Here is a 25,728-nt window from a genome sequence, read left to right on the forward strand (position 1 = left end):
TTTGAAAGAGAATGCACATGCTTGCTAGCAGGTGGAGGGGCAGAGGGAGAGGGACAAGCATACTCTGTGCTGACCATGGAACCCAACCCTGGATTGATCCCACAAGCCTGAGACCATGACTTGAGCTGAAATCAGGAGTTGCATGCTTAACCGACTGAGCTACCCAGGCACCCCCTCGTTTGGTTTTGTTTTGTTTTTTAAGATCCCTCATGTAAGTGAGATCATAAGATACTTGTCTTTCTCTGTCTGGCTTATTTTACTTAGCATAATACCCTAAAATCCATCCATGTTGCAAATAGCAAGGTTTCATTCTTTTTTATGGCCAAATAATATTCCATTGTTTATATAAAAACCATTTTTAAAAATTCATCTCTTGATGAACACCCACGTTGTTTCCATATCTTGGCTATTGTAAATATTGCTGCATTGAACATGGTGGTGCATATGTCTTACATATGAGTTAGTGTTTTTATTTTGTTTTGATAAAATACCCAGAATTGCTGAATCATACTGTGGTTTTATTTTTAACTTGTGAGGACCCTCCATTCTGTTTTCTATAGTGGTTGCATGAATTTACATTCCCATCAACAGTGCACAAGTGTTTCCTTTTCTTCTCATCCTTGCCGACACATTATTTCTTGTCTTTTTGATGTTAGCTGTTTTAACAGCTATGAAGTCAAATCTCATTGCGGTTTTGATTTGCACTTCCCTGATGATTACTGATGTTGAACATCTTTTTATGTGTCTGTTGGCCGTCTGTGTGAAAAATGTTTGTTTCAGTGCTCTGCCCATTTTTTTAATGCGATTGGTTGTTTTGTAAGTTCTTTATATGTTTTGAGTATTAACTTCTTATCAGATGTATGGTTTGCAAATATTTTCATTCATCTAGTAAGTTGTCTGTTTACTTTGCTGATGGTTTCCTTTGCTGTGCCTTTTAGTTTGATGTAGTCCCACTTTATTTTTGCTTTTGTTGCCTTTACTTTTGGTGTTTAAAAAAAATCATCACCAAAACCGATGTCATGGAGCTTGTCTCTTGTGTTTTCCTCTAGGAGCTTTATGGTTTCGGGTCTTGCATTCAGTTCTTTAATTCATTTTGAGTTAATTTTTTATGTGTGGTATAAGGTAATGGTCCAGTTTTCCCAGCACCATTTATTGAAGAGACTCTCTTTTCTCCATTGTGTATTTTTGGCTCCTTTGTCAAAATTAACTAATCACATATGTGTAGGTTTATTTCTGGACTCTCTGTTCTGTTCCATTGATATATGTCTTTTTATGTCAATACAATACCATTTTGATTTCTTGGCTTTGTGATGTAGTTTGAAATCAGGAAGCTTGATGCCTCTAGCTTTGCTCTTCTTTCTCAGGATTGCTTTGACTATTCAGGATCTTTTGTTGTTCCATAAAATTTTAGGATTGCTTCTTCTATTTCTGTGAAGAATTCCATTGGAATTTTGATAGAGATTACACGTAATCTGTAGATTGCTTTGGGTAGTACAGACATTACTAATTCTTCTAATCCATGAGCATGGAATATCATTCCATTTATTTGTGTCTTCTTCAGTTTCAGTGTCTTATCCTGCTCAGTATATAGATCTTTCATACCTTGGTTAAATTGATTCCTAGGTATTTTGTTATGCAATGGTAAATGGGATTGTTTTCTTAATTTCTCTTTCTGATAGTTCACTGTTATCATTTGACATGCAATAAAGTTCTATATATTGATTTTGTATCCTATAATTTTACTGAATTCACTTATAATTAGTTCAGTTTTTTGGTAGAGTCTTTAGAGTTTTCTATAGGTAGTATTATGTCATCTGCAAATAGTGACAGTTTTACCACAATTTGGCTGCCTTCTATTTCTTTTCTTGCCTAATTGCTCTGGCAAGGACTTCTAGTACTATGTTGAAGAAAAGGGGTAAGAGTGGCACCTTTGTCTTGGCCTGGTCTAATAGGAAGAGCTTTCAGCTTCTCAGTGTTCAGTATGATGTTAGCTGAGGGCTTGTCATATATGGCCTTTACACATTGAGGTGTGTTCCCTCTAAAACCAGTTTGTTGAGCGTTTTTATCATAAATTGGTGTTGAATTTTGGAAAAATCTTTGCATCTATTGAGATCATGTTTTAGGAAAATTTACTTTCAAATACTCAATATATTTTTAATATAAGAGGAGATCAGTGATACGGTATATGTTGAAAAGGGAACATTTGGAATATTTTCAATAAACTAACGAATTTGGATTATTCAACTTAGACAAAAGCATTTTTAAAGTGTCAGCTGCTTCTCAGACTCATATTTGCTCTAATACAAGAGTTAGGGGGAGGGTTTGTGAAGGAAGAGAGGTACAGTCCTATTTACTCTTCAAAATCATTGACCTTGAAATACGTTTTTCACATTTATTCATAAAAATAATTTATCACTTCCTAGGTGTTCCAGTTACTGACTGATCTGAAAGAGCAACGGAAGGAAAGTGGAAAGAACAAACACAGTTCTGGGCAACAGAACTTGAATACTATCACCTATGAAGTAAGCCTTGTGCTTCTGGGGGGTACCCAAACTACCATGGGGGGGTTGGTTTATTCTGCAGATGACTAGCCACCAAATCATGACTACCTCTTGCTCGATTTGAGTAGTTTTACCGTAACCCAGTTTTATTCTGTTTGTACAAGTGGGAAGAGTTTGGCCAATGGTGAGGCTTAGCCAATGATAAAGTTGGGGGGAATAGTCAAAAGATTGCCCTCAGTTCTAACACTATTTGCAAGTCAGGGATCCCTAAGACCATCTTGGGTTCAGTAATTCACTGGAAGTACTCAGAACTCATTGAAAGCTATTGTAGTTGTAGTTACAGTTTATTACAGATTAAAATTGGCCAAGGGAGAAAGCATAAGGGACAGATTTTAAGAGAAATTCCAACTTAGAGCTTCTTTTGTCCTCTAATGTGGAGTCAGAGCATGTTTTCCTCTTGAAATTGGTGTGTAACAATGCATACAGAATATTGTCAACCAGCAATCTCAGCTGAACTTCAGTGTCCCAAATTTTTATTTGGGCTGTATCATATAAGCATGATTGAAGATTGATTTCCTGTGTAGTTCATCTCAGCCTCTAGGTACATTGATACGGCATGACCCAAAGCCCCCACCCTAAGTCACATTTTTAAGACTATTCAGTATGACCAAGGCCTCCAAAGATACTCCATTGAGATAGCATTCCAAGGGTCTAGAGATTGCCTCCCAGAAGCTGAGGACAACGGCCAAACTGTCTCTTTCGACAAAGCTAAATTCTTTATCACACAAAAAGTAATGTTTTTTTACTGTTAAAAACTTAGAAAGTACCAAAAAGTATAAAGAAGAAAGCAAAAGTAATTTACAGTTTTAACATTTAGTTGACATTTTTCTATGTTTTCTCCCAACCTAATGCTTAAAAAAGTTGGGGCGCCTGGGTGGCTCAGTGGGTTGGGGCCTCTGCCTTCGGCTCAGGTCATGATCTCAGGGTCATGGGATCAAGCCCCGCATTGGGCTTTCTGCTCGGTGGGGAGCCTGCTTCCCATCCTCTCTCTCTGCCTGCCTCTCTGCCTGCTCGTGATCTCTCTCTCTGTCAAATAAATAAATAATCTCAAAAAAAATTGTTTAAGTAATCATATTTGTTTTATGTGATGTTTGATTTTTTATCTAATTATTTTTATAATTTATGTTTTCTGCTATTTCCTTTCAAGCTACAAAGGATATAGTTTTAATTATCTTTATCTGGCAAAGACACATTAAACCTGGATTAAGCGACTATAATCCCTTTTAAGGAAAATTAAAGGGTTTTCGGTGCTTTTGTCATCATTCCTCCCCATCTAGTTTTGTTCATCTAATCATGTGTTTAAAATCCCATCATTCAGGGGCGTCTGGATCAGTCGCTTAAACATCCCACTTTTGATTTCGGCTCAGGTCATGATCTCAGGGTCATGAGATCAAGCCCCACATCAGGCTTCATGCTCAGCAGGGAGTCTGCCTAAGATTCTTTCTCCCTCTCCCACCACTTCCTCCCCTGCCCCGAGCTTGTGTATGTGCTCACTCACTCTCTCAAAAGAAACTATCATTTATTTATTCACTCATGTTCTTTTACATTATAGTATTCATCTCTTTAAAAGAAGAAAATGGGAGTGCCTGGGTGGCTCAGTGGGTTAAGCCTCTGCCTTCGGCTCAGATCATGGTCTCAGGGTCCTGGGATCAAGCCCCACATCGGGCTCTCTGCTCAGCAGGGAGTCTGCTTCCCCCTCTCTCCCTCTGCCTGCCTCTCTGCCTACTTGTGATCTCTGTCAAATAAATAAATAAAATCTTTAAAAAAAAAAAAGAAAATGAAATGTTTGTTGGTAATTAGTTTTATAGCCAAATTTCAAGCTGTCAGGTACTCTAAATACACGCTCAAATCAGTTTAAACTCACTGGCACTCTTTTACATATTTGTTAAGTTCTTTTAATTTATAGTGCCTTAAGGAAAGTTACTGTGGCGGTTAAGTGTTTTGAGACTTTTTATGCCTGAGAATATATTTCTAGTGTTCTTAATGTACGAATGACACCTCATCTGAACTTGGAGTTCATGGGTTTGACTTCCGTTCTGCAAGGTTCTGTAGGTATTACTTAGTCTGCTAGTGGTCATCATTACGGAGGAGTCTGAGACCAGCCTGATCTTTGCACTTGGGAGAGACTCTTAACTTAGAGGCTTGAGGTTACTGTTTACTTTTCAAGTTTGAAGTTCCTTTCAAGTTATGTCTAGGTGGGGTTCCCTCTTTTAAAAAAAGTAAAAGCCTTTTATTTTGAGATAATGGTAGTCTTACAGAAGAGTTACAGAGGTGGTGCTGAGAGTGCCCATATGCCCTTCTCTTCGTTTTCCCTGATGTTAACATCTCATATAACCATGGCACAGTTATCAAAACTAAGAATATTATACATAGATTTTATTCAAATTTTCTCAGTTTTTCCATTAATGCTCTTTTTCTTTTCAAGGATACTGTTTTGTATTTAATTACCATGTCTCCTTAATATCCTCCAATCTGTAATGGGTCCTTTTATAGAAGATTTTTGAAATAAAATTTTAGAATACTAAATTATAGCCATTGTCTTTCTTTTTTCTCATTCGGGTTTTTTTGTCTTATGCTTACTTTTTCTTTCTTTTTTTTTTTTTGGGTAGACATTAAAATATATATCAAAAACACCATGCAGGCACCAGAGTCCTGAAATTGTTAGAGAATTTCTCACAGCAATGAAAAGCCACAAGTTGACCAAGTAAGTAAAATTTTTTTATTTTTAATTTAAATTCAATTAAAGTAGCATATAGTATATTATTAGTTTCAGGGGTAGAATTTAGTGATTTCATCAGTTCCATGTAACACCCAGTGCTCATTATATCAAGTGCCCTCCTTAATGCCCATCACCCAGTTACTCCATCCCCCTACTCTCCTCCCCTCCAGCAACCCTTAGTTTCCTACTGTTAAGAGTCTCTTATGGTTTGCCTCCCTCTCTGTTTTTATCTTTTTTTATTTTTCCTTTCCTTCCTCTATGTTCATCTGTTTTGTTTCTTAAATTCCACATAAGAGTGAAATCATATGGATTTGTCTTTCTCTGACTTACATAACTTAGCATAATTCCCCATCCATGTCCTTATAGATGGCAAGATTTCGTTCTTTTTGATAGCTGAGTAATATTGCTCTGTGTGTGTGTGTGTGTGTGTGTGTACATGCCACACCTTTATCCATTCATCTCTCGATGGATATCTAAGTTCTTTTTATAATTTGGTTGTTGTGAACATTGCTGCTATAAATATTGGGGTGCATGTGCCCTTTCAAATCACTGTAGTAAAAATTATTTTAAGTAGGAAAAGTGTGTGACACGAAATGAAACTGATAGTTTACAAAAACCATCCTCAGCAATACTATAATTCTATTTCGATGGGTTTCGAAATTATAACTAATATGCAGTGCTCTTTTAAAGTAGGATCATGATATTGTGGATAAGACAACTGAGATTTTGACATAAGGATCCAAGATCCAGAAACAAAAATTTTAATTAGAGTTTTTAATCTTAAAATCTTTTTGGATTTTTTTTGAGTCCCAGTTCTGTGACCTGCCACATAACCCCTGTACAGCACTTAGGTCAAATTTGTTGACAGCTGGGTTCACAAATTAAAGTGCTCTTTATAAAATTGACCATTTAATTCACTTGAGGCAAAAATGGCTTGATAACATTCTCTTCTCTTTTAAAGCTCTATTTTCCTGGTGACTTTCTTGGATAAGTTAAGCTTATAGGAATTAAAACATCACTAAGAATTAGATTAAGAGGGGTACTTGGGTGCTCAGTCAGTTACATGCCTGCCTTCGACTCAGATCGTGGTCCTGGAATCGAGCCCCACATCGGGCTCCCTGCTCAGCGGAAGCCTGCTTGTCCCACTCCCTCTGCCGCTCCTGCTGCTTATGCTTTCTCTCTCTGTTAAAGAAATAAAATCTCTGGGGCGCCTGGGTGGCTCAGTGGGTTAAAGCCTCTGCCTTCGGCTCAGGTCATGATCTCAGGGTCCTGGGATCGAGCCCCGCATGGGGCTCTCTGCTCGGCAGGGAGCCTGCTTCTTCCCTCTCTCTCTGCCTGCCTCTCTGCCTACTTGTGATCTCTCTCTATCAAATAAATAAATAAAATATTTAAAAAAAAAAAAAAGAAATAAAATCTCTTTTTAAAAAAAGAATTAGATTAAGAGATTACATGAACAGAACACTAGCTCTGATCTTTTAGTTAGTACAGAGCTGATTAATCCCAAGAGCTTCTGTCATTCATTAAGAATAATTAATAATTTTCTTTTGAGAGAAACATGGATGTTATTTCAGACACTATTCTTGCTGAATAATACAGTATCAGTAAACTAAATGTACTTCTCTTGCCCAAGTGAACTCTGAACAGGCAGACATCTTTGAAGCGTGTGTGTGTGTGTGTGTGTGTGTAATTTTTTTACATTTGGTAAAATTTGTCGTCTTAACCACTTCTAAGTGTACAGCTCATTAGTGTTAAATATATTCATATGCTGGAGTGCCTGGGTGGCTCAGTGGGTTAAAGCCTCTGCCTTCGGCTCAGGTCATGACCCCAGGGTCCTGGGATCGATCCCCACACTGTGCTCTCTGCTCAGCGGGGAGCCTGCTTCCTCCTCTCTCTCTGCCTGCCTCTCTGCCTACTTGTGATCTCTGTCTGTCAAATAAATAAATAAAATCTTTAAAAATATATATATTTATATGCTATACAACTAATATCCAGAAGTTTTTGATCTTGCAAAACTGAAATTCTGTACCAGTTAACTCCCATTTCCCCTGCACCCCAGCCCGACAGCCACCTTTCTGTTTTCTCTTTGTATGAATTTGACTACTCTAGATACTGAGTGGAGTCATGTATGTGTGTCTTCTTTTTAAAAACTGAATATCATTTAATATTTTAATTTTTTGTTTTACCATTTAAGTCATTTTGAAGTGTGCGGTTCATTAGGCACATTCCCGTTGTTGTACAGCTATCACTGCCATCCACCCACAGACCATCTTCCTCTTGCAAAACCAACTGTGCATTTATTAAATGACTCTCCACTTTCCCTGCCTTCTAGCCCCTGATGCCCACCAGTCTGCTTTCCCTTGTGAACTCTGAACACCTCCCTTGAGGGGATCATATGGTACTTGTCCTTTTGTGACTAATTTCATTTACTGTAATGTCTTCAAGGGTCATCCCTGTTGTAGCATGTGTCAAACTTTCCTTCCTTTTAAACACTGTGATATTTTATATGTCCATTTATCTATCTTTCTTTTTTTTTTTTTTTTAATTTTAATTTTATTTGAGAGAGAGACAGAGAGAGCATGAGAAGGGGGGAGGAGGTCAGAGGGAGAAGCAGCCTCCCTGTGGAGCTGGGAGCCTGATGCGGGACTCGATCCCAGTGCTCTGGGATCATGACCTGAGCTGAAGGCTCAGGCCCAACCAACTGAGCCACCCAGGCGCCCTGTCCATTCACCTACTGATAAATGCTTGAGTTGTTGTCACCTTTTAGCTATTGTGCATAATGATGCTGCTCTGAACCTGAGTGTATAAATATCTCTTTGGGACTCACTGTGTCTTTAATTTCTTTCAGCGACATTTTATAGTCTTCAGTGTATGAGTCTTTCACCCCCTTGGTTAAGTTTATTCCTCAGTATTTTATTTTTTCAGTGCTATTGTAAATGGAATTTTTTTTTCAGATTGTTCATTGTTAGTATATAGAAACACAACTGGTTTTCATGTATTGATTTTATATCCTCTAACTTCGCTGAAATTGTTTATCGGTTCTAACAGGTTTTTGTGGAATCTTCAGGTTTTCTACCTATAACGTAATATTGTCTGTGAACAGAGATAATTTTCTTCTTTTTCAATTTGCGTGCTTTTATTTCTTTGTCTTGTTTAATTCCTCTGGCTAGGACTTCTGGTCCTGTGTTGAACACAGAAGTGGTGAAAGAAGACATCCTTGTCATGTTCCTGATTTAGAGGAAAAGCTTTCAGTCTTCCACCATTGGCTAGGTGTTGGCTGTGGGTTTTTCATATATGGCCTTTGTTGTGTTGAGGTAGTTCCCTTCTATTCCAAGTTTTTTAAAAATATTTTTATCATGAAAGGGTGTGAATTGTGTCACATACTTTTTCTGCAACAACTGAGATGATTAAGTGGATTTTATTCCCTTCATTTGTTAATGTGATTTATTTCATTGATTTTCACCTGTTGAACAGTTCTTGCATTCCTCAAATTAGTCCCATTTGGTCATTGTGTGTAATCCCTTAATAGGCTAGTTAGGTTAATATTTTGTTTTGGATTTTACAGCAACACAAGAGCTAGTGGTCTTTAGTTTTCTTGTGGTGTCTTTGCCTGACTTTGGTATCAGGGCAGTCTTGGCTTGGACTTTATTTGAGGTTTTATTTACTTATTTTAACAATGCAAACAATTTTTTAAAAATTTTTATTTATTTATTTAAGACTTTATTTATTTATTTGACAGAGAAAGATCCAGTAAGAGAAGGAACACAAGCAGGGGGAGTGGGAGAGGGAGAAGCAGGCTTCCTGCTGAGCAGGGAGCCCAATGTGGGGCTCAATCCCAGGACCCCAGGATCATGACCTGAGCCGAAGGCAGACACTTAAAACTGAGCCACCCAGGCACCCCTTAATTTTTTTTTTATTAATATGTAATGTATTATTTGTTTTAGGAATACAGGTCTGTGATTTCATCAGCCTTACACAATTCACAGCACTCACCATAGCACATACCCTCCCCCGTGTCCATCACCCGGCCACCCCATCCCCTCCACTCCCCTCTACTCCAGGAACCCTCAGTTTGTTTCCTGAGATTAAGAGTCTCTTATGGTTTGTTTCCTTCTCTGGTTTCATCTTGTTTCATTTTTCCCTCCCTTCCCCTATGATCCTCTGTCTTGTTTCTCAAATTCCTCATATCAGAGAGCTCATATGATAATAATTGTCTTTCTCTGACTGACTTATTTCGCTTAACATAATATCCTCTAGTTCCATCCACATTGTTGCAAATGGCAAGATTTCAATTTTTTGATGGCTGCGTAATACTCCTGTGTGTGTGTGTGTGTGTGTGTGTGTGTGTGTGTATGTACATACCACACATCTTTATCCATTCATTGTTGATGGACATCTGGGCTCTTTCCATAGTTTGGCTATTGTGGACATTGCTGCTATAAACATTCAGGTGCATGTGCCCCTTCGAATCACTACATTTGTATCTTTAGGGTAAATACCCAGTCGTGCGATTGTTGGGTTGTAGGGTAGCTCTATTTTCAACCTTTTGAGGAACCTCCCTACTGTTTTCCAGAGTGGCTGCACCAGCTTGCATTCCCACCAACAGTGTAGGAGGGTTTCCTTTCTCCGCATCCTCGCCAACACCTGTCGTTTCCTGACTTGTTAATTTTAGCCGTTCTGACTGGTGTCAGGTGGCATGTCATTGTGGTTTTAATTTGTATTTCCCTGATGCCTAGTGATACGGAGCACTTTCTCATGTGTCTATTGGCCATCTGGATGTTTTCTTTGCAGAAATGTCTGTTCATGTCCTTTGCCTATTTCCTGATTGGAGTATTTGTTCTTTGAGCGCTGAGTTTGCTAAGTTCTTTATAGATTTTGGATACTTTGCCTTTTTATATAAATTTTTAAAAATTATTTTAGAGCAAGAGTGAGCAGGGCAGGGGAAGGGCAGAGGGAGAGAATCTCCAGCAGACTCCATGCTGAGAGGGGAGCTGGACGTGGAGCCATCACCTGCACCTCTGATCAGAAGCAGCTGTCAGTGACTAGAGCACAGGCCTTTGGGAGGACAGGTTCTTTTTTGCCCTCTCTGGCTTCAGGAGGACGTATGCAGGCTGCTTTAGGAACATGTGTACAGCTGCCTACCAATAAAATTGGAGGATGGTATACTGTGCTAAGGTCTAAAATTGACCAAAATTAACTTTAGTTTACCTTCCAAGTCTTACCCTGGAAGTTGCAAGCCTTTAAGAGGCTCTAGAATTCCAAAATAGTTACATCAGACAGACTCTACCAGTGCAGTTATTATCTAGATGGAGAGACAAATTCCTGGTGCTTTTTACTTTGTCACTTTTCTAGAATCATCTCTGTCCTTTCTCCTTTTTTTTAAAATTAAGACTTTATATTTTTAGATCACTTTTATGTTAACAGCAAAATTAAGGGAAGGACAAGAGATTTCTCATATATTCCCTCTGCATCAGATGCACAGCCTCCCCCTGTGTCACTGTCCCCCATCAGATTGGTAACTATGTTAACAATCAGTAAACCTCCATTGACATATCATTATTACCTGAAGTCCGTAGTTTACATTGTGGTTCATTCTTAGAATTGCTCATCCTGTGAACTTGGATGAATGTATAACACACATATCCCCTGTTGTTGTATCGAATGGAGTGTTTTCACTGACCTGGAAATCCTCTGTGCTCTGCCTGTTAACCTCTCCCTCCCACACACACAACCCCTGGTAACCACTAATCTTTTTACTAACTCCATAGTTCACCTTCTTCAGAATGTCCTGTGGTTGGAACCCTACATATGTCGTCTTTTTCACATTGTCGTCTTTCGCTGGGTAGTGTGCATTTTAAACTTCCTCCATGTCTTTTTATGGTTCCATAGCTCATTTCTTTTTAGCATTAAAGAATATTCCATTGTCTGAAGGTACTGTAATTTGTGAGTTCATTATCCACTAAAGGACATCTTGGTTGCTTCCAAGTTTGGGCAGTTATCAAAAATACCTAGTTTAAACATTTGTGTACAGGATTTTTTTGTCAATGTAAGTTTTCAGCTCCTCTGGGTAAATACCAAGGAGTGCACTTGCTCGATCACAGGGTAAGAGTATGTCTAGTTTTGTACGAGACCACAAGACGGCCTTCCGAAATGCCTGTATCATTTTGCATCCCCCATCAGTGAATGAGAGTTTCTGTAGGCATCAGTTCTCACCAACATTTGGTGATCTTAGTGTTCTGGATTTTGGCCATTCTAATAGGTGTAAAATGATATCTTGTTTTGTTGTTTTTTAAGATTTTACTTATTTATTTGCAAGAGAGAGAGTGTGCACGCCCATGTGCACAAGCAGCAGGAGTGGCAGGCAGAGGGAGAAGTAGGCTCCCCACTGAGTAGGGACCCCCCCCCCCGCCATGTGGGAGTGGATCCTAGAACCATGGGATCATGTCCTGAGCTGAAGGCAGAGGCTTAATCAACTGAGCCATCCAGGCGCCCAAATGGTATCTTGTTTTAATTTGCATAGTTTCCTAATAATATTTAATGCCGAGCATCTTTGCCATCTGTGTCCCTCTTTTTTTTTTAAGATTTTATTTATTTGAGAGAGAGAGCATGAGCATGGGGAAGGGCAGAGGGACAGGCAGACTCCCCACCGAGTGGGAAGCCCCATGCTGGGCTGGATCCCAGGACCCAAGATCATGACCTGAGCTGAAGTCAGACGTTTAAACAACCAAACCACCCAGGTGCCCCTGTGTATCTTCTTTGATGAGGTGTTCATTTAGGTCTTTTGGTAATTTTTAAATTGGGTTGTTTGTTTTCTTATTGTTTGAAGAATTTGTTGTATATTTTGGATAACAGTCCTTTATCCTGTGTCTTTCATAAATATTTTCTCCTAGCCTGTGGTCTGTTTTCTCATTTTCTTAATGTTGTGTTTCACAGAGCAGATGTTTTTAATTTTAATGAAGTCCACTTTATCTGTTATTTCTTTCATGGGTTGTGTCTTTGGCGTTGTAGCTGAAAAGTTGCCACCAAACTCAGGATCATCTAGGGTTCTCCTGTATGATCATCTGGGAGTTTTTATAGTTTGCATTTTACATTTAGGTCTAGTTGTCTAGACAGTTGTTTTCTGCGTGGTAGAGAGGCAGATTCCTGGTTCTTTCCACTCTGCCATTTTGCCGGAATCCTCTCCGTTCATTTTTTTCCTTTCTTCCTTCTCTTAGTTGTTCAAACAAGATATTTCCATTGATCTGTCTATAAATTCACAGACTTTGTCATCTCCATTTTGTTAGTAAGTCCAGCCAGTGAATTTATTTCATACATTATGTTTTTTACTTCTAAAATTTCCATTTGTTTATTATTTATAATTTCTGTCTCTTTCCTAAGAACTTACTTTATTCCACTCATTTCAAGAATGTTGTTATAGTAGCTACTTTAATGTCTTTTATAGTTCTAACATATGGGTGATTGTAGGTTTGCTATCTGTTGGTTATGTGTTCCTTTGAGAATGAGTTGTCTTTTCTTTCTCTCCATTGAGGTAATTTTAAATTAATTTTGAATTATGTCTTGGACCTTTTGAATATTACTGTTTAGACTCTGGACCCTGTTAAAACCCTCTGGTTAATGTTGCTATTTTTTTGTTTGTTTCTTTTAGCAGTTAGTCAACCCAGTTAGGTTCACACCTCAAGTCTCTTGCCTTCCATGGTCAAGATTCATGTCAGTTTAGTTTTTAAAACCTTTGATCTGCAGCTTTGGATCTTTTTTGCAAATGAGACTGGAGTGGTGATTTACCGTATTCACTTCTCAGCGTGTTTGCTGTGCCGAGTCTGGTTTTTGTTGCTTGGGGCTTTTCTGCACACGAATAGCTCAGGCTGAACCTAGGGTTTGTGCTGATTGATGCTCAGATTCAGGGGAATCCCCTTCTCTAGCGCACCTCTCTGGGGTTGCCCCTATACTCTTTGACCCACTTGAGCCCTGGCCCCCATTGGTTCTCTAGCCACAAGTACTAAATTTCTCTCAAAAATTTAGCTGCCCACATGTACAGTTGTTACTGCTGCCATCCTTGGGGCAAAGCAAGGAAGGAAAGGGAAAAAAGGGTGTATTGCTTGGCACTCTGGACCCCCGAGACTCTCTTCCTGTTTACACTCACTGCCTCGGCTCCCTGGGGGAGCTGCCCCTGAGGTGTGAGTTTCATCCAGATTTCCAGGGCTCAGGGGCCTCTTTCCCCAGTGTTCTGGCTGGAAAGATGGGATTTCTGTTGGAGTCTAGCTGCCTGTTGGAACTACTGCCATAGCTCCTCTGTGGCCCCAGGATCAGGGCTATGAGAGAAAAGAGAAAACAAAGCAAAAGAAACTCAAGTCCTCCCCGACACTAACTAGTTCTGCAAGTTGATTTCCCTCCCCAGTCCTCCTCCTCTTGTATACTTTTCATTCGGAGCCCTCAGGTTATTGCTTTTGTATTTAGTCCTGGTGTTGGTAGTCAGCAGAAAGGTTGGCTTCGGTGGTCTCACTCTTCTCTTATGTACAACACAAGTCCTCATAGTTGGTTTTTAAGACTCTTCTCAGTATTTGTCTGGTCTGATGTATTGCTTCCCAATCCCTGCATCTTTTCTGCTACAAATACTCACCTGGCCACCATTCGAGAAACCCACAAATGGGGTGTCTGGCTGGCTCAGTCAGTAGAGCAGAGACTCTTGATCTTGGAGTGCAAGCCCCATGTTGGGCATAGAGTTTAATTTAAAAAGAAAGAAAAGAAAGAAGCCCAAAATGAGAATGGGCTTGTACGATGATTCATGATTGGCCATAATCTGTGTAAATTTAATGCAGATTATAATGTTCAGAGAAGTTCCTTTTTACCATTTGTGATCCTGAATTTGAGGATTTTTAAGTTTCTTTGTGACTTTTTGGTGCCTGTCTTTGATTAAGTGGTTGATTTCTGAGACAGATCATGTGCCGGGATAGTCACATAGGTTGTCCTTGACAGTGGGATGCGGAAGCGGCAGGCAGTGTTGTTCTCCAAGCAACCAGGAGAGGGGGCTGGCGGGCTTCTTTCTCTGTAGAGGCCGGGAGCCTTCTCCAAGGTGCTTGGCTTTCCTTCCACAGTACCTGTGACCCAGGGGCTGCTTGCTGGACGCTATCAAGGCCGGGACCATCTTGTGCTAGCCAGTGCGACAGAAGACAGGAATCCCATTTATAGCAGAAACTGCTGAAGCGCTCTTTAACCCTTCTGTCTGCGTATCTCCTGAGAGTTCTTCTCTGCCGTCCTCTCTGGGGGAGGAGATTCACGATAATAGCCCTTACGTGGTCCAGGTCTCCTGGGACAAGGAGACCTTATACCTTATTAATTTGCTTAAATACCTGCACTGTTAGAGTCCTTGAGGGTGTAGTAGGTTTGGTAGGAACTTCATAACTTTATTCATGGTAGTATGAGACTCCACTCGAAGTCCTGTTACTTTTCTATAGCATGTTCATTCCCCAAAGCATGTGGTTCTTTAATCATTGATTCTTGCTTGAGGCTTAGCTCTTGAGAACTGCAGCCTGGCTTCAGCCCCGGCTCTCGTCCCGAGATCTCCTCCCTAAGACGCGCAGCTACACTTCCCAGGAGTAGAAGGACCGTAGGTGGGTTTGTAAAATAACTTAGAGTCCTTAAAAGGGACTCATCTGTACACAGATTACTCTTGGGGTTTGGCACCGTGTGTGGGACATGTACTTCTAGGGCCAGCAAAGCTCAGAGGAGACGGGAGGTTGTCACGTTTCCCTGCTCTCTGGCGTGTGGTTACGCTGTCTGCTCTCAGAGCATGGAATCCTGCCCCAGGTCTCCCCGGTGTTCAGCAGTTGTCTCCTCTTTGTACTTTTCCTGAAAGTCGGTCCTACCTAACTCTTTAACTTACCCTCCGGCTTTGTCTCTATCTGGGGGACACAGAGATGAATACAGTGTAGTGGTAGGAGGATCATGGTAGAGAGACCCACTGAAGTGTCAGAATTTGAGTGTAACGTTTTGTCTCTGGGAGGTGACACTGGATTTTAGTATAAAGGAAGAGTCAGTCAGGTGCAGGCAAGTTAGTTCTCGCTGAGCAATGTGGAATGTGGTGTGCGAAGGCACAGAGTCAAGTGGCCTGATGCTTTTCTGGGCAGTGTTTCGTCTCATCTAATTGGGGTATGAGTGCATGGGGAGAGCAAAGGCATGTGAACATAGGGAGATTGACAAACACCAAGTTTCAGTTGGCTCTGGAGACTGAACTAAGGAAATTCAAACTCGTACCAAAATCTGTGGAGACAGTGGGAGGATTACGAGCAGGATATTGAGGCGGCCAGATTTTCATCTCTTAAAAGGTACTTTATTTGTAAACGAAGATAGGTTTAAAAAGTGGCAGACCTCTGGGGGTAGAGGCCATTGTCCTCTAACCAAGAAGAATTGGGGCTTATAGAAATGGTGAGGAGGGGATGGATATTTTGAAAAAGAAACAATCTTTAAAAACGAACAAACAGTTTTCAATTCTTGGTGACTTAATACTGGCAGTGGGTAAGAGGGAGGGGTAAAGGATGACCCTCAGGTTTCTGGCCGGGGTGTCTGCTTCTTTACCAAGATGAGAAGTTGAGAGAATGGAGCTGGTGTGTAGGAAAGGAGAGGCAGTTCACTTGGGATGTTTGAGCCTGACATCGGCCGGAGGTGTTCAGGAGATATCTAGGTGGCCGCTGGTTACAGAGGTCTGGAGCTGAGGTCACATGGCATGAAAACGTGGATGACTTGCCCTAAAACCTATAGTAGCGGGTGAGATTGTGAAGTTTGGATATAAGGGGGGTCAGACGGTGAAGGATGGCACCGTGGGAATGCGACAGAAGCAAGCAGCAGAAGACAAAGCCTAGAAAGAGATGAAGGTCTAGTTGGATGAGAGAATCAGGAAAGAGTGGTTTGTGGAAGCCGCAGTAGACAGTTTTAAGGAGGGAGTGATAGTGTAGAGACAGGGCAGAACAGGACAGGGGAGCATCCGCTAGAGTTGTCCATGTGGAGGTTGCCGGGCCCTTTGGCAAAAGGGTTTTGGTGATCCGTTGGGACAGGAGCTGAAGTGAAGGGGCGAGAGCGGAGACGGTGGAAACAGGCTTGGTTAGAGGTGAGGGGAGAGGGGACTGTTTGCAGCCCCGGCCCTCGAGCTGGAGCCTGCGGGAGTGTGGTTCCATGATTTCACTCCTGCCGTGCTCAAGATAGAGAGCGCTCAGAGCCCAGCAGGACAGCAGTCGGTCGGTCAGTGAGCGGAGTTCCATCGCTGTGACCGATTTGTAGCAGAGACGCTCATTCATTCAGCTGCTCTTTTCCTCTGTTCTTTGTTCGTACGGTTGGGGAATGATGGTTAAAATGCTTTTATTCAGAATGAGGGTTCATATTATTTTCCAGCTCAGTTGGGTCTTTAAAACTGCTTGCTAAGCGGGGGAGGGGTGCCTGGGTGGCTCAGTGGGTTGAGCCTCTGCCTTCGGCTCAGGTCATGATCCCAGGGTCCTGGGATCGAGCCCCACATCAGGCTCTCTGCTTGGCGGGGGGCCTGCTTCCTCCTCTCTCTCTGCCTGCCTCTCTGCCTGCTTGTGATCACTCTCTCTCGCTAACAAATAAATAGATAAAATCTTTAAAACAAAAACAAAAAAACTGCCTGCTGGGGGTAGGGGAGCGCACCTGGGTGACTCAGTGGGTTAAGCGACGGTCTTCAGCTCAGGTCATGATCCTGGAGTCCCAGGGTGGAGTTCTGCATTGGGCTTCCTGCTCGGCAGGGCATCTGCTTCTCCCGCTGACCCTCCCCCTTGTCATGCCTGTGTTCTCTCTCTCTCTCTCTCTGAAACAAATAAATAAAATATTAAAAACAAAACAAACCAAAAACTGCTTGCTGGGGGCACCTGGGTGACTCAGTTAGTTCAGCATCTAACTTTGGCTCGGGTCAAGGTCTTAGGGTCTTGGTATTAAGTCCTGTTGGGTTCCTTGCTCAGCACGGTGTCTGCTTCTCCCTCTGCAACTCTCCCTGCTTGTGCTCTTTCTCCGACAAATAAACAAATAATTTAAAAAAAAAAAAAGATCTCTTGGTCCTGGGATCGAGCCCAGCATTGGGCCCTTTGCTCAGTGGGGAGTCTGCTTCTCCTTTTCCCTCTCTCAAAGACAAACACACCTGCAGCTGGTCTTATTCCGGGTCCTTCCTGCCTTCTCAGATGGTGACTTCACTTCCTTCACTGAGAATTATCCAGTGAATGAATGGCCTTTCCCTTCAGGTCCCCTCAGATCTGGCCCCCCCCCCCGACAGTGCTGTGGCCTCAGTGGAACATGATGAGCCTCTTTGCCGAAACGTGGGACTTCTGTTTTTCTGAGGGTCTTTCTCCCTTTCTCCCCTATAATTTCAGTCTTTCCTTGTGCTTAGCTCTCACCCAGCAGCCATGCTGCAGTGTCCCTCCAGAACCTGCCGTCCCCAGGCTGTCGCTGCTCTTTTAGTTCTACCTGTCGGGAGGGTATTTTGATCTGTGATGCTGCGCAGAACCAGACCCGTGACCTCTGTGAACTGCAGAGGTCAGTGTCGAGCACGGCCAGTCTACCCTGTGCAGCCTCGTGGCCGTCCGGTGTCCCCTCAGACCTGTGTCCTCCTCAGGCTGCCCGTACTAATGCTCCTTCTGCCCACTCAGAGCTCCGTCGTCTGAGCCTCGCGCACCCACGGCTGCCGCGGTCCCTACCACGTCCCCTCATGCCTCACCGCGTCTTCCCAGGACCCAGACGGGCTTTAGGTTCCACAGTCCCTGCGGCTTGTCCACTTGGTCCCATCTGTGTGCCTGGCACAGCGGTGCCCGCGGAGGGAGGGTGTTTTGCAGGTGCCGCATGCAGGGCCGGGCCTGCCGCTGGCTGCGGTCCTCCTCCACCCGCCACACGCCTTCCCGGGGCTGCTCCGCGTGCAGCAGGGAGCCACTGTCCTTCGAACTCAGAGCAAAGGAAACCTCTTCATGGGTGGCGTAGAGGGGCGGCTCCGGCATCTGGTGAGGGACAGACTGCCAGTGCGCTGGGAAAGAGGTCACATCCCTCTGGCACTGTCATAGCTCACCTGCTTTCGTCCTGTCGGCCTCACGCTGCGCTTCAGACTCCCATTGCGGGGTCTTTCTGCTGCCCGACTTTGGGCACTTTTCAGATTTACTGAGAAACCGTGCTGTGGTGGCAGAGTCTCCCCGAAGCATTTTGATGCGGGGGAGGCAGCGTCCATGAAACCACGTCGGCGAAATAGCCCCGAGGGTCATCCTTAAATTCCTGCGGAGCCGTGCTGTGCCACGCTGGTCTTGGCTTTCCGTCGTGAAATTATCAAATCAGGCTTGGAGGGAACGTTCGCCCTCCGAGAATTAAAGTTGTCGAGTCATTCTGCTTGGCCTTTACTTCCTCTAAGTCTTTGACCTACGGTGCACGTCGGAAGTAAAATGCTTCAGGTGTCTGCCTTTGCCTTTCGGTCCTTTGCGTGTCCCACCATCAGGCCTAGTCTTCTGTTCCTCCTGCCGTTTCCCCTTGAGTCCGAGTTGCAGGACAGGCCAGCCGGACTGACTGCCTTCTCACCTCACATCTCCCCACGCGCCGTCTTTGAGCTCGACTTTCACAGGGAGTCTCTGAAACCCCTTCTGTACCCTAAGCACAGACCCCATTGCTTTTGCTTTTGCATCTGCCTCTTGGACCTCCCTCACAGGTTGTTTTACTAGACACGGGCCAAACCTAAATTTGCTTTGGTGCTGGGAAAACAGAGGTTGGTTTGAACAAAGAACATCAATACAAACTGTACTGAAAGCAAACTGTTTAAAATCTGAGGGGCAGGGCGCCTGGGTGGCTCAGTGGGTTAAACCTCTGCCTTCGGCTCAGGTGACGATTCCAGGGTCCTGGGATCCAGCCCTGCATCGCGTTCTCTGCTCTGCAGGGAGCCTGCTTCCCCCTCTCTCTCTGCCTGCATCTCTGCCTGCTTGTGATCTCTCTGTGTGTCAAGTAAATAAAATCTTAAAAAAAAAAAAAAATATGAGGGGCAGTGAGGAAGATGCCTTTCAAAAGCCTGATAACTTTAGAGCCAAATAAAGGGGAGTTTTCAGATCAAAATCTGGTTGCCATTTTTTGTCAGCCTGCCCGATGCAGCCACTCATGGCTCCTAAGAATTCCCAAGCAGGGTTAATGGGGTCATATTGTGAATGCCTCACCTCCAAGTGATTTGAGTCCAGTGAAATCTCATTAGAGCTAAGAATGTTTCGGGATCCTTAGTACTTTGGTTTTTCTTTTCCGAAATTGGGTTTTATTTTATTTTATAATTTCAGTTCATGTAAATGTTGGGTTCTGTACGTGTGATGCTTTTGGCTGTACCATTGATTATTATGGAAATCCTCTGTTGTATGTTTCTGTTTGCACTGTGGCGCACTTGTGGATTTTTTTATACTCAAAATGTAGAATAGAGTCTGTTTTAAGGTCTTAATAAAGCAGTGATACTGCATTACAGGAAAAGTAAAGGTTAATTTCTCCACAGTTAATCCTTAGTCCCCACAATCCAGTTGTCCCCACCACTGTCATTCTACCAAACTACTTGCACAGGCCACTGGTGCCCTCTGTTTTGGCAAATCCGGTGACTTCTGACTGTCAACCTGCTCCCCCCGCCCCCTGTCCTGGTCTTCACTTGCTGTGTAGTTGGTGTGGACCGTGGTACACTCCCGTTGTTTCGTGTGACTCCTTGCTGATACGTCCAGTCTGCTGGTCGCACTAGACCTGAAACTAGACAGGTGGCTGGACAGAGTTCTTCTTGTTCCGAAACCACCACAAACTCGAACTCCGATTTCAAATAATAAATTTTTCCCAAACAGCCTAAAAGCCTGACATTGAACCCTGACTCTTCTCTTTCCTTCGCCTGTCCCCGCCCCACTGATGCGGTTGTTAGGTCCTGTTGACTATACCGCGGGGTGGCCAGGAGCGCTTCACTGTGCAGTCTCATTGCCAGCCCTGCCTCATTTCTTCTCACCTGAGAGCATGTCACGTCTTTCCTCGGTTGCTTTCTGGTGTCCGCAGAGTCACTGCAGCCCTGCGGTTGGAGCCCGTGTGGTCTTGTTCTGATGACCCAGCCTCAGGTCCCACAGCCTCTCATGCAGCTGTTTCCCAAAACTCCGTAATTTTTGTTCTGGCCATTTAGTCGGGCTGTTCCGGTCCTGACTCCCCTTTCCTGTAATCATTTTGCCTAGAAAATCCTTCAGGGCCCAGTGCAAGGGTTTCCTCCTCTGTGAAGTCGTCTTTGAGTCTAGAGGAAATGTTTGGGGGATTATGAGGAGTAGAACTTAATTACAAGTGCCTCCCCAATGACTGCCATTTGTGGAGACATAGCTGTGTGACAGTCATCGTGTTGAATACTGAGTACTAGAAGCAGATGGTTAAGAACATGAGCTTTGATGGCCGAGTCCCAGCTCTGCCATTTCCTAGCTGTGTAACCTTGGGCAAGTTACTCACCATCTCAGTGTCGGTTAAGTCGGAGCGCTCAGTGTGCTCGCCATATGGGAAGTAAGCAACAGTGGTAGCTGCGGGCAGTATAAACGGAAAGATGTTCATCCCTCCGAACCCCCTGGTGAGATACAAGTTCTGTTATCGTTGCTGTTGTACAGATGGTGAGACCCCGGCATAGGGCGGCTGGCTAATGTGCTGCTTCCCCCAAAGCCGCTGTGGGCCTGTGGCTCATTCATCTGTTCATTTCAGAATGTCTTTAAGCTCAATAAATATTTGCTGAGTTGAGCTGAAAGAGGAGTCTGGAGCTCCCGGGTCAGAATGAGAGATGAAACTTCAAAATTGTCACCTACGCAGGGGTGGTCACTGGAGCTCTTTTTTCTTTTAAGTCCTGTGTCACCTGTGAGAGTCCGCACATTTCAGCCACCCCTCTGGCAGTGAGCTCGCTGTGGCCTTGTGACCGGTGAAGATTCTTCCCTTCAGCTGTGACATGTTTGTTAAGACTCGCTTGTGTTTGTCTCCTTTCCCAGCTGGACTGTGAACTGTGTGGGTAGAGGACTACGCCTGTGCCTCTGTACATTAGCCCCTGCCCCCTTCCTGTTCTGGTTTTTGTTTTCTAAGATAATAAGTCAAAATCTGACGTTTAATATTAATCTCAAAAAGGAATTCTCAGCCATTTCTTTTTTTTTTTAAGATTTTATTTATTTATTTGACAGAGATCACAAGCAGGCAGAGGCAGGCAGAGAGAGAGGAGGAAGCAGACCCCCTGCTGGGCAGAGAGCCCGATGCGGGGCTCCATCCCAGGACCCTGAGATCATGACCTGAGTCGAAGGCAGAGGCTCAACCCACTGAGCCACCCAGGCGCCCCAAATTCTCAGCCATTTCTAAGTGATACCAACCAACCAAGATTGTTTTATAATCTTTCTAGAATCTGGGTTAAGAGAATGTTATTTTCTTCATGTTTTTCCGATAAAGTGTATTAAGACTGCACCTCTGCTATTTGTTACATTTCTTTTAGTCAGTATCTCTTTTGTTGTCAGAATTCTGATACACACTTGTACCCTCCAAGAGTCTCCGACATAGGCTCTCCTGTTCCCATTCTCTCATTTTACAGTTGAAGAAACTGAAGGCCACGTTCCAGCGGGTTCTCCCATTTGTCATCTGACACGGCGTTCTCTAAACAGTTTGGTCAAGAGTCAGGATTCTAAAGGGAATAAGAGTTTTAAATTCTTTGTACTTTTCTTTTGACAGAGCTGAAAAGCTTCAGCTGTTGAATCACAGGCCTATGACTGCTGTTGAGATCCAGCTGGTGAGTGAAGACGGCCTGAGCGTGAGGGGCTGGTTTCTGGGCCTGAGAGGGAGGAAGGGTGATAAAGGTGGAGAACAGACAAGGCAGGACGTGCCATTTCTTGAAAAGATGGCCCGACTACCCCCATTTCGTGAGAGAAGGGGGCCTCACCAGTTTGATCCTAGTTGGTATGGACTTGATGAAAGTAAGAGATGAGAGGAAATTTAGTTCTTTCTCGGGGTTTGGGCATCTCAGCGGCTCTTTGTCTCCCTTGATGTCCTGCCCTGTTCTGGCCACTGGTTTCCTGTAGGGGTTATTGCCAACCAGATGTTGCATGGAAACAATAGACTCACCACGGCTCGGGCAGAATTTCTCCTCCCTGACTCCCGCCCTGCAGCCCTGCTCCCCCGTTTCTGTTCTTGGTTCACGGAGCACATGTGCCCTTCCTCCCGTGCTCTCTCAGCCTCCTGGCCCAGTCTTCTAAGCCAGAAACCTGGAAGTCATCCTCTGCCTTTGGTCTACACACTCAGTCCCTAGGTTCCGTTGCTTCTGTCTTCCCTTGTTCTCTCTTCTCTCCCTGCTGCACCGTGTCCATTTCTGTCACTTCTCAGTGTGGCTCTCGCGGTTGTCCTCTTGTCATCCCTGCCTCAGTCTGGCCCCTCCAGTCTACGTTTCCCACCGCGGTCAGTTCACTTTCTAAAACCACAGACGTGATAGTCTTGTTTCGCGGCACACGACCATTCCGCGGACTCTGATCACTTGCACAGGCGACACAGGCTTTAGAATGGTGCGAAGCAGAAAGAGTAGGAGCCACACGTGGTCTAAGGAGAGTATGAAAATGAGGCCCAGTGAGACAAACCGAGCAGCTGCTGTGTTGATGTCCTGGGGCAGTTTCCCTCCGCTGTGCAGGGCAGAGAATACCGTCCAAGCTCTAAGTATCAGGCAGGCCATTTAACTGCCGGTTTAAGAAAAAAAAAAACTGATCGGAGAATTAACAAAAGGAGACTTGAGGAATTTGCAGAGTCAGCTTTAGAAGAACTTCTCCTTTGTCAAAGTTCCTTCAGAAAAGTGTGGAAGAAAGTAACCAGACGTACCTATGATGTTTAGAATCGCTTTATAAAGAACCCTTTTTGAAAGGGTCACGGGAATTTAGTTTTTGACTATAACTTTTATTGTCTTCCCAGTGTTGTTTCTGTCCTTCAGAATGCACCCAAAATTAAATTAGAAAAATTCCTTCCACAAAGGGTGACTTTCTGGGGGAACTGGCCTCTAGGCTAAATAGAAATCCTTTTTTTTTTTTTTTTGTACCCTTATTCTGATGCTTTCAACTGTGCTGGAGATACAGCTTAGAAAGGAAAAAACAAACAAATCAGCAAGAAACTAATCCATGTCCCTCTGGGTTAAAGATCACATGTCCTATTTCCTCCAACTTTAATCAGCAACATATGTTATCCATGGCTTAATGTCAGATGGAGAGAGGAGATGAGGATTAGCGTGACCTCATCCCTGTAGAAACTCTGTCATTACTTGGTACAATTAGAGTGCCTGCTGTATGCCATGGGATTTGTGTATGTCACCTTTCATGCCCTCAGCAGAGTCTGTGCTAGTGACGGGCTAATTGGGTCTGTCTGACAAAGCCTTACTTTCTCCTCCAAGCCATGTGCTTTGCATAGCAAGAAGGAAGATGTGTGTGGTGTCCCCTGCGACTGTTCTTTTCTCCTTTTCACAGGTAGGTAGTAGGTCTTCATGTGTATATTGTTTCCCAGCAGTCAGACCATTTTATACTCCGATTTTTCCCAAGCCTGGGATTTGGCTACAGAGGGTAGCGAAACATTTACCAAGGCTTGTGGCAGTGTCTCTTTTCCCAAGCGAGGGATAAGAAATGAGGTTTTCACACAGGGCGTGAAGTACAGAGGATTCCCTGCGATAACCTAACGGCTCATTTATTCTCCTCACGTCCAGAAGCATGTGCGGCACCCAGCATTCTGTTTTGGAGGCTGAAGCTGCTTTTAGTTACACCTCAGCCATGATTTGCTGAGATCCACAGGTCCACAGGTGACTGTCTGCTGTCTGTGAGGGGCGGAGGAAGCCACCGGCTTCCGTGATTTCTGCCACTCCCTGTTGTGTGTTTGTATGGGAACAATTCGTGAGCTCTCTGGCCTGCAGACAGGACAGTGAGCCTCATGACCTCACAGGCCACTGTCCTGAACAGCACTACCATATATGTATGCCCATTGAAAGTCAGTGATTATCGGGGTCCCTGGGTGGCTCAGATGGTTAAGCCTTTGCCTTCAGCTCAGGTTATGGCCCTAGGGTCCTGGGATTGAGCCCCGTATCAGGGTCCTGGCTCAGCGGGAGGCCTGCTTCTCCCCCTCCCACTCTCCTTGCTTGTGTTCTGTCTTTCTCTGTCAAATAAATAACATACTTTTTTTTTAAAAGTTAATGATTATAGGGGCGCCTGGGTGGCTCAGTGGGTTAAAGCCTCTGCCTTTGGCTCAGGTCATGGTCTCAGGGTCCTGGGATCGAGCCCCACGTCAGGCTCTCTGCTCAGCAGGGAGCCTGTTCCCCCGCCCCCCGCCTGCCTCTCTGCCTACTTGTGATCTATCAAATAAATAAATAAAATCTTTTTTTAAATGATTATTAAATGTCTTGGAATAAATAAGAGTTTTATGGCTTACAAAAAACACTGTAATATTTGTTCTCATTTGGTCCTTGCTGTAGACATTACTTTCATTTTACATAGGAGAAAATTTGAAAGTTAGAGAGATTAAGTGAACTGTTCCGGGTCAAATAGTTAGAAGTGTCCATTGTTACTAGTTTGAGTTGTTTTGTTGTTTTGGTTAAAGTAGGAAGTTTGCCTTGACAGCTTAGAATGAGAAGCAACCATTTTTGGAGTATAGCAGGCCAGTTTGACAGCCCCTAGGAATTTGTATGTGATAAAACTTTCTTTTTTACCCATCTGCAAATACTTGGGATTTTCACATTCATTCGCCCTTATATTCAGAACAACTTGAAACCTCAGCGTTTAGATGTTGAGATGGTGCTTTGCGTTTCCTTATTTTGGCCTCAGTTTCCTCTGTGTTGGGAGGAAAAGGTGATGAGTGATATTGTTCGTATCATTTTGTCTTGATCCAAGAGGAGTTTTTGGTTTCTGAGAGTTTCTTTTTGTGTCTATGTGTTTCATTTTGCTTAATGAGGTTTGGGTTTTCTTGCTGTGACTGGGAATCTTAGTGTGAAAACTTTGTGACCCGAGAAGTGTGTGCTGATGAAACCTTCTGTTCTTTGGCGCTCTCACCGGGAACACATTAGCTGACGCCTGACCATCGCTGCATCTGCCAGACCAGAGGAGGGGATGCAGGAAGGTGGCCTGGTCAAGTCTTCTCTATTTGGTCTTCTAAAAATGAAGGCTTCTCAGAAGTCATATAACTAAATTCTTTCAAACCGTGGACTCTAGAAAGAGCTGGAATCCAAAGTCACAAGACCTTGCACTACTTGCTGTAAGGCCCAGGTTGGGTTTTCTTCGTAATGCTGAGCCCGCACTTACGCAACAGTGGACGGCCGCGTGCTGGGTGGTGACTGTGGGAAAGCCCCACACGAGTACTGCTGGGAGGTTGTCAGCGTCCCAGAGCCGTCTTAACCTCCCTGCCCGCTTCCCCCGAGCTGGGGAGCAGTTCCGAACTAAATGCACGTGCCAGGTCACGAATTTGGAGACA

At 43.7% G+C, this 25,728-nt stretch overlaps 1 protein-coding gene across 1 annotated transcript in view; it reads left to right on the forward strand.

Moving 5' to 3' along the window:
- Positions 1–25,728, forward strand: part of CRCP (CGRP receptor component) — a 39,487-nt gene that overhangs the window by 12,039 nt on the left and 1,720 nt on the right. The window contains exons 3-5 of the mRNA XM_032872359.1: positions 2,424–2,522; positions 5,171–5,265; positions 21,979–22,036. Of these exons, the coding sequence (XP_032728250.1) occupies positions 2,424–2,522; positions 5,171–5,265; positions 21,979–22,036 (252 nt within the window). The remainder of the gene's footprint in view (positions 1–2,423; positions 2,523–5,170; positions 5,266–21,978; positions 22,037–25,728) is intronic.

This window comes from Lontra canadensis, unplaced genomic scaffold, assembly GCF_010015895.1.
Source record: "Lontra canadensis isolate GAN:19392208 unplaced genomic scaffold, GSC_riverotter_1.0 scaffold45, whole genome shotgun sequence".
Classification (NCBI taxonomy): domain Eukaryota; kingdom Metazoa; phylum Chordata; class Mammalia; order Carnivora; family Mustelidae; genus Lontra; species Lontra canadensis.